Source organism: Thamnophis sirtalis, unplaced genomic scaffold, assembly GCF_051295495.1.
Source record: "Thamnophis sirtalis isolate CommonGarterSnake01/CBP01778 unplaced genomic scaffold, rThaSir2_p1.2 scaffold_14, whole genome shotgun sequence".
Taxonomy (NCBI): Eukaryota; Metazoa; Chordata; class Lepidosauria; order Squamata; family Natricidae; genus Thamnophis; species Thamnophis sirtalis.
Window position 1 is genome coordinate 44,328,553 of NW_028261394.1, and position 15,446 is coordinate 44,343,998.

The window sequence follows — 15,446 nt, forward strand, 5'->3', positions numbered from 1 at the left end:
TAAATGCAGCACTGCAGGCTACTTCAGCTGACTGCAGTTCGGCTGTTCAAATCTCACCGGCTCAAGGTTGACTCAGCCTTCCATCCTTCCGAGGTGGGTAAAATGAGGACCCGGATTGTTGTTGGGGGCAATATGCTGACTCTGTAAACCGCTTAGAGAGGGCTGAAAGCCCTATGAAGCGGTATATAAGTCTAACTGCTATTGCTATTGCTAAAATGAGGCTGATAAGTCATCCACCTTGACATCTTCCAAACGGCTAGGGAAATTTTGAATCCCAGGAGGTGTGGACATGATTGACTGACAATGGGAAGCAGTTCCTTCCAAAGGCACATTCCACTGAAAGCAACGTGGCGTGAATGGATGGGTGTCTCAAGTGGGCTGCAGAAAGGGACAAACCTGTGAATGATGCCTTGGGATTAGGGTTGTTCTGGCAATGACAACTTGAGATAGATAGAGGAGGGAAGTCTACCCAGCCTCATAAGTTTCAAATTTCACAGGACGTTAAGCTGTAGAGGTGACATTTGGGCAGCTGCCACAAGGAAGAGGGAGAGTCAACCTCTTCTCCAAAGCAGCTGAAGGCAGGACGAGAAGGGACGGATGGAAACTCATCAAGGAGAGAAGAACTAAGGAGAAATTCCCCAACAGTGAGAACAATTCATCAGGAAGGAAGGAAGAAAGGAAGAAAGGAAGAGGAAAAGAGCAAAGCAATAGCAAAGGCCCTTAGACTTATATACCACTTTACAGTGCTTTACAGCCCTCTCTAAGCGGTTTACAAAGTCAGCATATTGCCTCCCCAAATCTGGTTCCTCATTTTACCCACCTCGGAAGGCTGAGTCAACCTTGAGCCTGGTGAGATTGGAACTGCCAAAGTGCAGACAGACAGCAGTAGCCGAAGTAACCTGCAGTACTGCTCTCTGACCACTGCGCCATCGTGGCTCAGAAGTTGTAGGCGCTCCAACATTGGAGGCTCTTAAGAAGAGATCGGCCAATCATCTGTCTGAAATGATGTAGGATTTCCTGCTTGAGTAGATGGTTGGGCTAGAGGACCTCCGAGGTCCCTTCCCACTCTGTTATTATTCTTTTTTGAGAATTCCTATTTGAACAGGGACACGTTTCCGGTGTCAGCGCGCAGAATCCAGGTTTAAGTTGCACAAGGCAGTTTGAGTAACTTGTAAATCAAGCCCACATGGGATCAGATATATATATATTTAAAAAGGTAGGGAAAATCCCCAAGGACCTATAACCTTTATTGCGCTAGCCCAAGAGATGCAGGGATCTATTCTCGAACTGCATGGAGATATAATACATATTAATGACATGTAGATAGAATAAAATAAATTCCGCCGGTGCCTTTCATTCAAAAGGTTTGTAGGTATTGTATTCTGAATAAGGCATAAGCTTGAGAAAGACGTTTGGCAGCTGGAGAAAATGTGCATGAATTTAAATATTAAGCTGTCCTTCATAATGTCAGAGAAGAATCAGCCCTGTAAAACTAGTTTGTCTGAGCATTTATTTTTCGAGTATTTTCCATGCGGCTCTTACCGTTTCCTTGCAATTTGTTAGATTATTAATGGGCAGCGGAGTGCTTCAGATTCTGTTCCAAAATGATGCTTTGGGAGGGGGGGGTGGGAGGAAGATAGCACTTAGCAATAGACTTATATACCGCTTCACAGTGCTTTACAGCCCTCTCTAAGCAACTTACAGAGTTAGCATATTGCCCCGAACAATCTGGATCCTCATTTTACCAACCTCGGAATTACAGAACGCTGAGTCAATCTTGAGCCAATCATGATCGAACTCCTGGCAGTTGGCAGAGTTAGCCTACAATACTGCTTTCTAACTATTTCACAGAAAGGAAGAAGGGAGGGAGGGCAGGAAGGAAAGGAAGGAAGGAAGGAAGGAAGGAAGGAAGGAAGGAAGGAAGGAAGGAAGGAAGGAAGGAAGGAAGGGGAAAAGAGCAAAGCAATAACAATAGCACTTAGATTTATATACCACTTCACAGTGCTTTACAGCCCTCTCTAAGCGGTTTACAGAGTCAGCTTATTTTCCCCAACAATTTTATCCACCTCGGAAGAATGGAAGGCTGAGTCAACCTTGAGCCTAGTGAGATTCGAACTGCCGAACCGCAAGCAACGGAAGTCAGCAGAAGTAGCCTGCAGTACTGCCCTCCAACCACTGTGCCACCAGGGCTCTTAGGTTGAACGTATCTGCAGGTCATGAAAGCAGCTGCTTGCTTTTTCTAGGATCAGGTGGTAGCTACAAAGTTAGGGGTGCAACTTTGAACAAGAAGCAATGGGTGGAAACTAATCAAGAAGCAACCTAGAACTAGGGAGAAATTTCCTGACAGTTGGAACAATTAATCAGGGGAACAACTTGCCTCCAGAAGTTGTGAATGTTCCAACACTGGAAGTTTTAAAGAAGATGTTGGATAACCATTTGTCTGAAGTGGTGTAGGGTTTCCTGCCTAGGCAGGGGGTTGGACTAGAAGACCTCCAAGGTCCCTTCCAACTCTATTCTGTTCTAAATTCTATTTTAAATCCTTGCTATTGTTTCTTTTAAAAACAACAACGCCATCCACTTTATCAAAGAATGGCCATTTTAAACTTTCCTTTGTGGCTTCTCATGTGAAGCGAGCTTCCCCCCCCCCAACCAAACCAGATGATTTTTCAGATCTTATTTCCAGCCAACCCCCCCCCTTTTTTTTTAGCAGAGAAAAATGAACTTCTAGGAATGCTATTGATGCTGCAGTTAAGCGCGGAGACCTTCTGAATCTCTGAATAAGTTCTCAGTCCAACACAATAAACATCAGGAAACTCAATTGGCCTAATATATTCTTAATTTCAAATAGAGAAGGAGGAGAGGGGGGGGAAAAGTGAAATATGAGACCGTTTCCACTGGGCATGCTGTAAATCTTACAAAATACACAGGCTTTCTCATTCGGCAGACATCAAAGCAAGGTGGCTCAAGAGATTAGAATATATTTGGAATCTTAGTTTGATGAGCAAAACTTCCATTCTGATATTTATTATGCATGGCTTGGCTTTCCTTTCTTCTGTTGCTTTCTTCTTTTTTTTCCCCTTTCTTTTGTTCTGTTTATCCACAGCGTGTTTTCTTCCCGCTGGAAGAGAAGAGAAAGTATCTGTTTCACAAAAGAGAATGGGATGGTTTTTTTTTTTTTCATATATATGTATTTTCTGAAGTCCAGTAGTAAGCCCACGTGGCAGAAACAAAACTTTTCTTTTATTGCATTCGTTCCCCAAGGAGTGGAGGTTTTTTTTTCCCCCTTCCTCCTTCCAAAAGCTTCCCACGAACGCTTTTCATTTATGAAGGCGTTACCACAATAATGAAATTCATTTTTTTTTACTACTGGTTCTGTGGGCGTGGCTTGGTGGGCATGGTAGGGGATGGATACTGTAAAATCTCCATACCCTCCCCACTCCAGGGGATCGATATTGAAAAATCTCCATTCCCTCCCCACTCCAGGGGATCGATATTGAAAAATCTCCATACCCTCCCCACCCCAGGGGATCGATATTGAAAAATCTCCATTCCCTCCCCACTCCAGGGGAAGGATACTGCATAATCTCCCTTCTCTTCCCACTCCAGGGGAAGGAGACTGCAAAATCCCCATTCCCTCCCCACTCCAGGGGAAGGATACTGCAAAATCTCCCTTCCCTTCCCATTCCAGGGGAAGGATACTGCAAAATCTCCCTTCCCTTCCCACTCCAGGGAAAGGATACTGCAAAATCTCCATTCTGAATCCACTCCAGGGGAAGGATACTGCAAAATCCCCATTTCCTCCCCATTCCAGGGGAAGGATACTGCAAAATATCCATTCCCTCCCCACTCTAGGGGAAGGATACTGCAAAATCTCTATTCCAAACCCACTCGGGGGCCAGCCATAGGTGGCATTTGCTGGTTCGCCGAACTACTCAACATTTCTGCTACCGGTTCTCCAGAACCTGTCAAAAACCTGCTGGATTTCACTCTTGTGTAACCATGAGTCAGGCGGGGAGGACCAGACTGGCCAGGAGAAGTTGGGCTTGAGAAGAGTCGATGGCATCCATTGGGACTCCATGTTCCTCAGATCTTCTGTTAGGGTTTCCTACAGATTTTGAGGTCCTAGAAAGAGAAGCGAGGAAGGAATGAAAGGTGTGCTGAGTCACACCATGGCTAGGATTTTGATGTTTGTTTATTTGTCTCCTGCCTTTATTATTTTTACAAAAAATGCAAGGTGGTAACACAGCATTTTCATTCTATTGGACTGAGAGAGAATGATGGGCCCAAAGTCACCCAGCTGGGACTAGAACTCACCGTCTCTACAGTGTGATCATCTCAAAGTCACCCAGCTGGCTTTCATGGCTGAGACTAAAACTCACCCTCTCCTGGTGATTCTCCTAAAGTCACCCAGATGGCTTTCATGGCTGAAACTAGAACTCACCATCGCCTGATGATTCTCCTAAAGTCACCAAACTGGTTTTCATGGCTGAAACTAAAACTCACCATCTCCTGGTGATTCGTGTAAAGTCACCCAGCTGACTTTCATGCCTAATATAGAACTAGAACTCATCCTCTCCTGGTGATTCACCCAAAGTCAGCTAAGCAGCTTCTATACCTTAAAACTGAACTCCCAATATCCTAGTGATTAGCCCACAGTCGCCCAACCGGCTGTCATGCCTAAAGCGGGACTAGAACTCACAGTCTCCCAGTTTCTAGCCTGATGCCTCAGTCACTAGACCAAACTGGCTCTTAGCATGTTCCCTGTTAAGCATGCAAAAACTTCACAGAACTCCCCCAATGCTTCGGTTCAGAGATTCTTCTCTTCAACATCTCCCATTTGTCAGTCGTTTCCAAAGAGGGCACTTTTTACACCCTTCTTATTCCCCTTCGCAACGTAGTCAAGCCAGAACTTGACCTTCCCCTTTCTTCGAGAGATCTCCACACCGTCTTCCCTCTCCCTTTCCGTTTTTCCAAAGTTGGGCAAGAACTGTATCGAAGTAGAAAAATCAGGCGGCGATATTTGCCATTGGGCAAAGCCCATTTTTACAAGAAAAACGAAGAGGCAGGCATCATCCCTTCTAGTCCTCTTGTTTTAAAATATCCAAGGTGTTTGGGGGGGGGGGGTTATACCCCTTCTCCTTTTTAGAGGTCAGATGGGATGAAAACGCCAACAGCTGTTTCGGCAAACAGCCTGGATGCTTTTTAATTGTCTCCTTTTTCTCGAACAGCAGTAATTCCTGTCCACATTGTCAAGGGCCTTTTTACGCCCGGACGTAAGGGTACCATATTTTAAGGTTGCATGCTTAACCCTGCAGCATGGCTACCATATTCATTGGGACCCTTTGTTTTTAATTCATGAGTATCCAAAGAGGGATGAGGGCAGGATGCGAAGCGAGAGTGTTCACAAGCTTTAAATAACCTATTGTGTTAAAAAAGGGGACAAAGAGTATATTTTTTTGTCTCTGTCCTGGAGTTGATGACTATTGGTCTTGCATGCTCTGTGGCAAGTTGATTGATTTGCTAGGGGAAAAGTGTCTTTGTATCCCATGGTTGATCTTTTGACCTGGAAAATATTTTACTGACCTCAACTCTTTCTTTTTCTCTTTCTTTCTTTCTTTCTTTCTTTCTTTCTTTCTTTCTTTCTTTCTTTCTTTCTTTCTTCTTTCCTTCCTTCCTTCCTTCCTTCCTTCTTTCTTTCTTTTGTTCCTTCCTCCTTTCCTTCCTTCCTTCTTTCTTTCTTTCGTTCCTTCTTTCCTTCTTTCTTTCCTTTTTTCCTTCTTTCTTTCTTGCAAACCACTAGCATACCTTTCCAGAATCATTTTGATCTGGAATGAGAGATTAGTTAAGTATTTTCCCTACAATTGTCAATCCCGAGAATAAATCTAGGAGAAAACCGCCCTTAAGAATAAGTATTCCTTACTTCTCAAAAACTGACAGACAGACAGACAGACAGACAGACATACATACATACATACATACATACATACATACATACATTTAGTGTCACAACCCCTGGTAAGCCCCAATTATGGGAGGAAGCTAACTGCTTCCATCATCTGTCAGTCGGCTCGTCACAAGAGTCCATCACGACAGAAACCCAATATTTTTACTGTTGCCTTTGTTATATTTGTGTTTTTTTATTTGTGCTGATAAATAAATAAAGGGAGACTAGTATAGATCTATTTCAAGCTATTTAGCTCTCATCAGCTAGCCATACCCTTACTAGGATTCGAACCTGTGCTGTACTGCATCTTAGGCAAACGTCTTAGCCATTAAGCCACAGGTCTCCTCCTTATCAGCTGAAGCCAGGGAAGAAGGTATATATTTAGTGTCACAACCCTAGCTGATGAGAGCTAAATAGCTTGAAATATATATATACATATATATATCCCCCCGACTGCCGGATGGAAATATTGACCTTCGTATTTTTCATTCCGTTCCTGTCCTTCCTTTTATTATTTTTTTGTCCGCTTCCTAGGTATTTTAGAGGCAGGCTTTGTTGCCGTCGTTGGGATTTCTCCGACTCCAAAAAGGAGAGAAAAAATGCATTTCCCCCTCTCCCCCGAGTCTCTCGTCTGTGTGTTGACTGCATAGGCCAAGCCAGCCGAAGTAGATTAGGCTCAGTTTTAAAATTGCAGGTCAAGGGGAAGAAGAGAAACATAGGTTGGGAGGGCAGAGAGCGAAAGCAACAATTTTGTAAATCTGCAACGGTCAAAACGAGGCTTTGGTTATATAGGGAGAGGCTAGAAAAATCCCATCCCTTCTCCTGTCGTAAGAAAGCGGCTTTTTTGTTTAAAAGCAGCAGTAGTTAATGTACTTGATGGGAAAGATTTAAGAGTCGCGGGAAAGTCACGGCTTCTGTTTTGATGGGTTGCTATTGAGATGTGTACCTTGAAGTAGGTGCTTGAAGATCTCTTAATAAATAGAGTAGAGTAGTAGAATAGAATGGAATGGAATAGAATAGAATAGAATAGAATAACAGAGTTGGAAGGGACCTTGGAGGTCTTCTAGTCCACCCCCCTGCCTAGGCAGGAAACCCTACACCACTTCAGGCAAATGGATATTCAACATCTTCTTAAAAACTTCCAGTGTTTAAGCATTCACAACTTCTGGAGGCAAGTTCTTCCACTGGTTAATTGTTCTAATTGTTCAGGAAATTTCTCCTTAGTTCTAAGTTGCTTCTCTCCTTGATTAGTTTCCACCCATTGCTTCTTCTCCTGCCTTCAGGCGCTTTGGAGAATGGACTGTCAAGACCAAGGCAGCGGGTCTGTGCTACACTAGCGGGCACAGTTCTAGGCTGCATAAACAGAGGGATAGAATCAAGATCCTGTGAAGTGTTAATACCACTTTATAAGGTCTTGGGAAGGCCACAATTGGAATATACTGCGTTCAGTTTTGGTCGCCACGATGTAGAAAAGATGTGGAGACTCTAGAAAGAGTGCAGAGAAGAGCAACAAAGATGATTAGGGGACTGGAGGCCAAAACATGAAGAACAGTTGCAGGAACTGGGGATGTCTAGTTTAATCAAAAGAAGAACTAGGGGAGACATGACAGCAGTCTTCCAATATCTCAGGGGCTGCCACAAAGAAGAGGGAGTCAAGCTATTCTCCAAAGCACCTGAGGGCAGGACAAGAAGCAATGGATGGAAACTAATCAAGGAGAGAAGCAACTTAGAACTGAGGAGAAATTTCCTGACAATGAGAACAATTCATCGGTGGAACAATTTGCCTCCAGAAGTTGTGGGGACTCCCAACACTGGAAGCTTTTAAGGAGAGATTAGACAGACATTTATCTGAAATGGTATAGGGTTTATTCTCTTATTCTCTTCTCTCCCCTCCTCTCTTCTCCTCTTCCCTTCCCTTCCATTCACTAGCTCCTTCCCATACGTTAAAACTACAGGACCTGGGACAATCGTACACCGAAATATGAATTACTCGATGCGTTCTGTGTTGCATATGATCTTCGGCCATTCGTCATCTCTGCAAACCCGTTGAGTGCTCTTCAAAGCACTGACATGTTAGTTATACCTGCACTGGGCTAACAGTGGGGAAGCCAAGGCAGGCCAAAAGGACCACATGTTGCAACAGCTGGCTTCTATAAAGAGCAGCGGCCTCCCCTCCCTTTTCCTCCTCCCTCGCTTCTCTCCTTCCTTTCGTTTCTCTCCACAAGCAGGCGGCCATTTTTCAACAGCTCCCTGAAGGTTTTAAAAACCCAAAAAACTTCCACTGGAATTGTTGAATGAAGTTGTTGGTGTTGAGCACGGTGCAATAATTTTTTTAAAAAAGAAGTAGGGTTACCGTTTTAATGTGTGAGTCCCAAGGACAGGTGCGATATCTTAAAACCAGAATATCCATTCCATTCTGTTCGGTCCTGACAGGCTCAAGGTTGACTCAGCCTTCCGAGGTGGGTAAAATGAGGACCCAGATTTTGGGGGGCAAGACGCTGACTCTGTAAACCGCTTAGAGAGGGCTGTAAAGTGGTATTTAAGTCTAAGAGCTATTGCTATGAAGCAGTATATAAATCTAAATACTATTGAGAGGGAGCGGGGAGGAAGGAAGGAAGGAAGGAAGGAAGGAAGGAAGGAAGGAAGGAAGGAAGGAAGGAAGGAAGGAAGGAAGGAAGGAAGGAAGGGCCGTGGTGTTGCAGTGGTTCAATTGCAGTATTGCAGGCTAATTCTGCCGATTGCCACCAGTTAGATCTTGACCACCTCAAAGTTGACTCAGCCTTCCATCCTTCCGAGGTGGGTGAAATGAGGACCCAGACTGTGGGGGCGATATGCTGACTCTGTAAACCGCTTAGAGAGGGCTGAAAGCCCTATGAAGCGGTATATAAGTCTAACTGCTATTGCTATTGCTAGTTCCCCACTTCCCGCACTTATAAATTATAACTCAAAAGAACTGTTTTCCATGGGATAATTTGCAGGAGTTGGAAGAGGGAGGCTCTGCTGCTTAGGAACTAAAGTTCCCTCCATCCCTGGCTATTTATTTTGGTCCTCAACCCTTGAAGTGAGAAGGGCTTAGCGAGAGCTCAGAACTGATCCTTCTTAATCTCTGCTGGGAAGTACATTAGATCTCCCGATGAAAACCTTATTTGTTGACAAAATGAAGTGCTAAAGAGGAGCAGAGCATCCTTTCGCCTGTTCAGTTCCAGGAGCAGGGAGAATTCAATGCCCCAAACATGGCCTAAATCACATCGATCCTTTGAGGGAAGGTCTCAAACACCACACCTCCCCCTCCCGGCCAGCCGAACCAAGAGTCTAGAATCTCTTGGTGGCACAGAGTGGTTGATGCTGTGGCTTGTTAATTATCCATTGTCAATTGATTGTAACCTGCCTTCCATTGAGGACCTGAACACTGCAGGACTCAAAGAGAGGCCTGTGAAAATATCTACAGACCCCTCGCATCCTGGAGATAAATTGCTTCAACCTGTACCCTCAAAGCGATGCTATAGGGCTCTGCACGCCAGAAGAACTAGACACAAAGACAGTTCTTTCCCCAAACGCCATCACTCTGCTAAACAACTAATTCCCACAGCATTATCAAATAATTTACTGTATTACTATTCTTCTTCTCTTCTCTTCTTCTTAGTACCAATTGCTTCTCACTGATGACTATAACCATGTTGCTTGTATCTTTACTATTTATATTGTTTTATTTAGTTTCCTGGTATGATTTGATAGCTTATTAGTGACCTTGACTATCACTAAATGTTGTATCTTTTTATTCTTGATGAATGTATTTTTATTCTCCTTATGTACACTGACAAATTCCTTGTGTGTCCAATCACCCTTGGCCAATAAAGAATTCTATTCTATTCCATTCCATTTCATTCTATTCTACATTCTAATATTCTATTCTACTCTACATTCAATTTTCTGTTCTGTTCTACTCTACTCTAGTCTAGTCTAGTCTAGTCTAGTCTAGTCTAGTCTACTTTATTATATTCTACATTCTAATATTCTATTCTACTCTATTATACTCTTCTCTACATTCCAATATTCTATTCTATTCTATTTTATTCTATTCTATTTTCCAAAATTCTATTATACTCTACTCTACTCTACTCTACTCTACTCTACTCTACTCTACTCTACTCTACTCTACTCTACTTTATTATATTCTACATTCTAATATTCTATTCTACTCTATTCTACTCTTCTCTACATTCCAATATTCTATTCTATTTTATTCTATTCTATTTTCCAATATTCTATTATACTCTACTCTACTCCACTCCACTCCACTCCACTCCACTCCACTCCACTCTACTCCATTCTACTCCACTCTACACTACACTGCACTGCACTGCACTGCACTGCACTGCACTACACTACACTACACTACACTACACTACACTACACTACACTACACTACACTACACTACACTACTCTATTCTTATCTTTCTCACTGGGCCCATCCAGGATGTGTTTTCAGCAGGGAAGGGAGTGGAGGAAGATCACCTTCCACAGATGCTAAACATTAGAACCCTTCCAAACAAATTCTCCGTTGGGCGACCGATGAGATAAGACAGACCTACGGGCCTCGTTTGTTGGTTCAAATGACCTCAGGTCTTAGACATGCCTTGCGAAGGAAAAGAAGGGAGATCCTGCAGCGAAGTCGAAGGCTTCACTCAACATCGGGTGAAAAAGAATTTCTATGGACAGTCATCTGTCATTAAAGATCATTAAGTGAATGAGAAACCCCAGAGCTGACCTTTACTTTGATAAGAAGGCCCTTGTTCAAAAGAACATCTTCCGAAAATATAGGTATATATTTAGAGAGAGGGAATGCACCACTCAAGCTTTTGATTGATCAGTTCTTCTTTACAAAATTAAAACAAAAAAAACAACAACCCCACAGTGTTGATTTGAGGAAATGGCTTTCCAAGTTGATAATATCTTTGGCCACATTTCTTGAACCCTTGACCTCAGGCTGTCAGGATATTTCTTATCACCTCCTAACCTTTGGCTAAGCCCCGTTTGAAAATGAGAATTGAGCCCTTGGAAGCTCTTGTTATTTTATATTCACGGAGGCTGCGGTTCTGACCTCATCACCCTTAAGTCATGGTTTACTTAATCATGTAAAGCACGTTGGCAATATAAGCAGCATCTCATTCCGAGAGGAAATGTATACATTTTTATACATTAGCACTTTCTCCGCATTAGTACGGTTGAGCAGAATAGTTCATGTTAGAAACCTCATGCTGGAAGAGGTTGATTCTCTCCTTGCATCTTACCTTAATGTTCCTTCCTTCCTTCCTTCCTTCCTTCCTTCCTTCCTTCCTTCCTTCCTTCCTTCCTTCCTTCCTTCCTTCCTCCCTCCGCTTTATTTCCTTCATCCCGCCTTTTTCACTTTTCTTTCTTCCTTCTTTTCCCTTCTTCTTCTTCTTCTTCTTCTTCTTCTTCTTCTTCTTCTTCTTCTTCTTCTTCTTCTTCTTCTTCTTCTTCTTCTTCTTCGTAGTCTTCGTCTTCTTCATCTCCTCCTCCTCCTCCCCCCCTCCTCCTCCTCACTCTCACCCTCACCCTCCTCCTCCCTGCCTTCCTACTTTCATGTCTTTTGCTTTATTTTCTTCCTCCCTCCCTTTTTCACTATTTCCTTTCCTTTTTTCCTTCTTTTCCTCTTTTTCTTCCTTCCTTCCTTTTGGTTTATTTCCTCCTCTCTCCTTTTTCACTTTCCTTCCTTCCCTCTTTTCTTTCCTTCCATCTTTCTTCTTTTTCTTCTTCTTCTTCTTCTTCTTCTTCTTCTTCTTCTTCTTCTTCTTCTTCTTCTTCTTCTTCTTCCTTCTTCTCCTTCTCCTTCTCCTTCTCCTCCTCCTTCTCCTTTATCACCACCACCTCCTCCTCCTCCTCTTCCTCCTCCTCCTCCTCCTCCTCCTCCTCCTCCTCCCTATCTTGCTTTCTTGCCTTTTGCTTTATTTTCTCCCTGCCTCCCTTTTTCACTATTTCCTTCCTTTCCTCTTTTCCTTCCTTCCTTCCTTCCTTCCTTCCTTCCTTCCTTCCTTCCTTCCTTCCCCCCTAATAAGTAGCATATGAGAAAGAACAGTGTGAGACTGAAAATGTATCTCTAGAAAACTGCATTCCAAATATTCCAAATATTGGGTTGGGCTGGGGTTTGTTTTGTTTTGGCATTTATCAGAAAAATACCAAATAATTGTACCTGACAAAAATGAATTCCCAATACGAACCTGATGATGCTTTAAGATTTTCACCTGAAGATTTCATGTACTTTGATTAAATACCAAAGTGAGGTTGGTCCCCTTCTTGACCCGTCGTTTACTGTATTGATTTCCAGGCCATAGAAGTGTAATAAAAAGGCGCATTGATTTACTGTCCCTATTTGCTTATGGTCTGCTTAATTAATTTTATGCTTTGTTTCTTTCTTTTATTTGTTTTATAACGTTTATGGCTTTTTTCTCTCTCTCTCTCTTTGCTGCCAACCTCTCCCCAACCCCCTCCTCTCCTCCCCACCCACCCCCCGAAGACGAGTCTACTGCTCCGTGAATTACGAAAAGAAGAACAGATGGAGGAACAAAGGAATGAAAAAATCAGCAGCCTTCTCCCCCTCCTGGTTGAACGACAAGCTCGGCGTCAAGAGTGGCTGGTGAGGTGAGAAAGTGGCATTGAAGGAGAGCACAGTAGGCCCTTGATACGTTTAGAAAAATAGAAAGAGATGGAAATCGCACGGAAGAAAAAGTAGAAAAAGTAAGACCGTTCCCAGCAGCTGCTGTACCCTCTTTCTTTAAAAATGTTTCGATATCTACGTATTCTAGGTTTCCTTGTTTTGAGCATGTCTCACTTTAGACTCTAAAGAGGGAAACTAACTAACTGATCTTTTTAATCGTCATTTGAGCATTCCTGGGTTGTTCTATACTCCCATTGCATCTTACTTTAATTGTCTTCCTTTTTACCTCCCTTCCTTCCTTCCTTCCTTCCTCCCTCCCTCCCTCCCTCTCTCCCTCATCACAGTCTTCCTTCCTTCCTTCTTTCCTTCCATCCTTCCCTTCCTTCCTTCCTTCCATCCTTCCTTCCTTCCATTGATCTGCCCTCCCTCCCTTCCTCCATCCAAGCTTTATTTCAATATTCCTTCAATCCATCTGTCCATCCTTCCTTCCTTCTTCCCTTCCATCCATCCTTTGATCTGTCCTTCCTTCCTTCCTCTCTCCCTCCCTTATTTCGATGTTCCTTCCTTCCTTCCTTCCTTCCTTCCTTCCTTCCTTCCTTCCTTCCTTCCCTTTATCTGTCCTTCCTTCTTTCCTCCCTCCCTCTAAGCCTTATTTCAATCTTCCTTCCATCCATCTGTCCTTCCTTCCTTCCTTCTTTCCTTCCATCCATTGATCTGTCCTTCCTTCCTCTCCCCCTCCCTCCCTTATCTCAGTCTTCCTTCCATCCATCCATCCTTCCTTCCATTGATCTGTCCTCCCTCCCTCCATCCAAGCCTTATTTCAATCTTCCTTCTTTCCGTCCATCTGTCCATCCTTCCTTCCTTCCTCCCTTCCATCCATCCATTGATCTTTCCCTTCCTTTCTTCCTCTCTTCCTCTCTTGCTCCCTTATTTCGATATACCTTCCTTCCTTCCCTCCTTCCTTCCATTGATCTGTCCTTCCTTCTTTCCTCCCTCCCTCCAAGCCTTATTTCAATCTTCCTTCCATCCATCTGTCCTTCCTTTCTTCCTTCTTTCCTCCCTCCCTCCAAGCCTTATTTCAATCTTCCTTCTGTCCATCTGTCCTTCCTTTCTTCCTTCCTTCTTTCCTCCCTCCCTCCAAGCCTTATTTCAATCTTCCTTCCGTCCATCTGTCCTTCCTTTCTTCCTTCCTTCTTTCCTTCCATCCATTGATCTGTCCTTCCTTCCTTCCTCTCTCCCTCCCTCCCTTATTTCAATCTTCCTTCCTTTTGCGATCTTCTGACAAACCAAGTCAATGGGGAAGCCAGATTCACTTCCCAACTGAGTTATTCATTCATCAACTGCAGCACTTCACTTAACAACTGTGGCTGGAACGTTCATAAAATGGGGCAAAACTCACTTAACCAATGCCTCACTTAACAACAGAAATGCTGGGCTCAATTGTGGTGGTACATCCAGGACTCCCTGTCCTTGGGAAGGAATGTTCAGACGCTTAAGAGTTTTGCCCAAGTAGGAATTCAGACACACAGCTCCATATTTGTATACACCGTGAGTGTGTGTGGCTTGGGGGAGAAAAAACCAACCAAGGGAACCTACCAAAGGTTAACGTACTGAATAGATCAGTTTAGTAGAGCAAATATGCAATAAATATGGATTTTCTTTGAATGGAGGCGGACGGCGACTCTCTTTGATCGCTTCTAGTTTCAATGGGGTTTTTTCCCCCTCCTCCTCCTCCTGTCGTTGTTTTTCCCTAAAGCTATCAATTTATTCCCAAGCTGGAGCCAAGTGGCATAATTGAGCCTCTAGGACGAAAATGTTAAGTATTTTGCAGGAGTCCAGGGTGGAGAAGAAAGGAGGGAGAAGGGTGAAGAAGGGAGGGAAGGGGAAAAAAAAACAGCAGACAAAGCACAGGGCCTCATTATACCTAAACACCTGAAAGAGAATGTCAAGAGCTGGAGCCTTGAAAGCATTCGAAAGACGGTGCCTCCAGAGTATTTTGCAACTGCAATTGCTAATTCCTCCTTCCCTTGACTCTACACAAGGTTTTTGTCTTTGACTGACCTGCCCTAAACAGCCACCATCTGTAGGATCCACCGAGTAAATAGGCCGTTGTGATTTATAACACAATAACAGGGTCGGAAGCAATGGGGGGTTCCGGATCCCGTTGCAACCCGTGCAGTGCAACGGGGCTGGGCGTCCACCACATGCACGCACACAGCACGCGCTTGAGTGCTTACCGCCCACGACGCTCTGCAACGGCTCCACAGCACTCCAGCTGCTCGGTGGAGCGTCGCGCAGGCGCCGTGCCCGGAAGCCCCAATCGGCTCAAGTACAGGTAAGGATGTCGGGCAGGTGGGCTGGCCCTCCAGAGCACCGTAGCGGAAGCTGGTGTTCCCAGCAGGTACCGGTACGCCCGTATGGGGCGAACCGGTCGTATCCCACCACTGATCGGAAGGGACCTTGAAGGTCTTCTAGTCCAACACGCTGCTGCAGCAGGAGACCCTATACCAGGGATGGCTAAACTTTTTGTCCTCCCATGCGTAATGTGCTCACGCATGCGCGATAGCACGCACGTTCAGAGGTGGGTTCCTACCGGTTTAGACCGGCTCGATCAAACGGGTAATGGTTGGCTGGCCTGGGTCTCCGGAACCAGCAATGACCCAGGTCTGCTACACCTCCGAACCGGTTCTCCGATCACTGTGGCATGTTTCTTTTTTTTTCTTTTTTTCCCCCATTTTTTAATATTCTATTTATGGGCAAGTGCGCACACATATGGAGCGCAAAATTGCACGTGCACTGAACCGGCAGTAATGTCGGCAGCATTA

At 44.1% G+C, this 15,446-nt stretch overlaps 1 protein-coding gene across 2 annotated transcripts in view; it reads left to right on the plus strand.

Annotated features, from left to right (window-relative positions):
- The window catches only part of FTO (FTO alpha-ketoglutarate dependent dioxygenase), a 184,278-nt gene that overhangs the window by 71,426 nt on the left and 97,406 nt on the right, over nt 1-15,446 (plus strand). Inside the window, exon 8 of one of the 2 annotated variants that reach the window (XM_087729364.1) lies at nt 12,481-12,605. In XM_087729364.1, coding sequence (XP_087585490.1) covers nt 12,481-12,605 — 125 coding nt within the window. The remainder of the gene's footprint in view (nt 1-12,480; nt 12,606-15,446) is intronic. The other variant, XM_087729365.1, reaches the window with a different exon arrangement.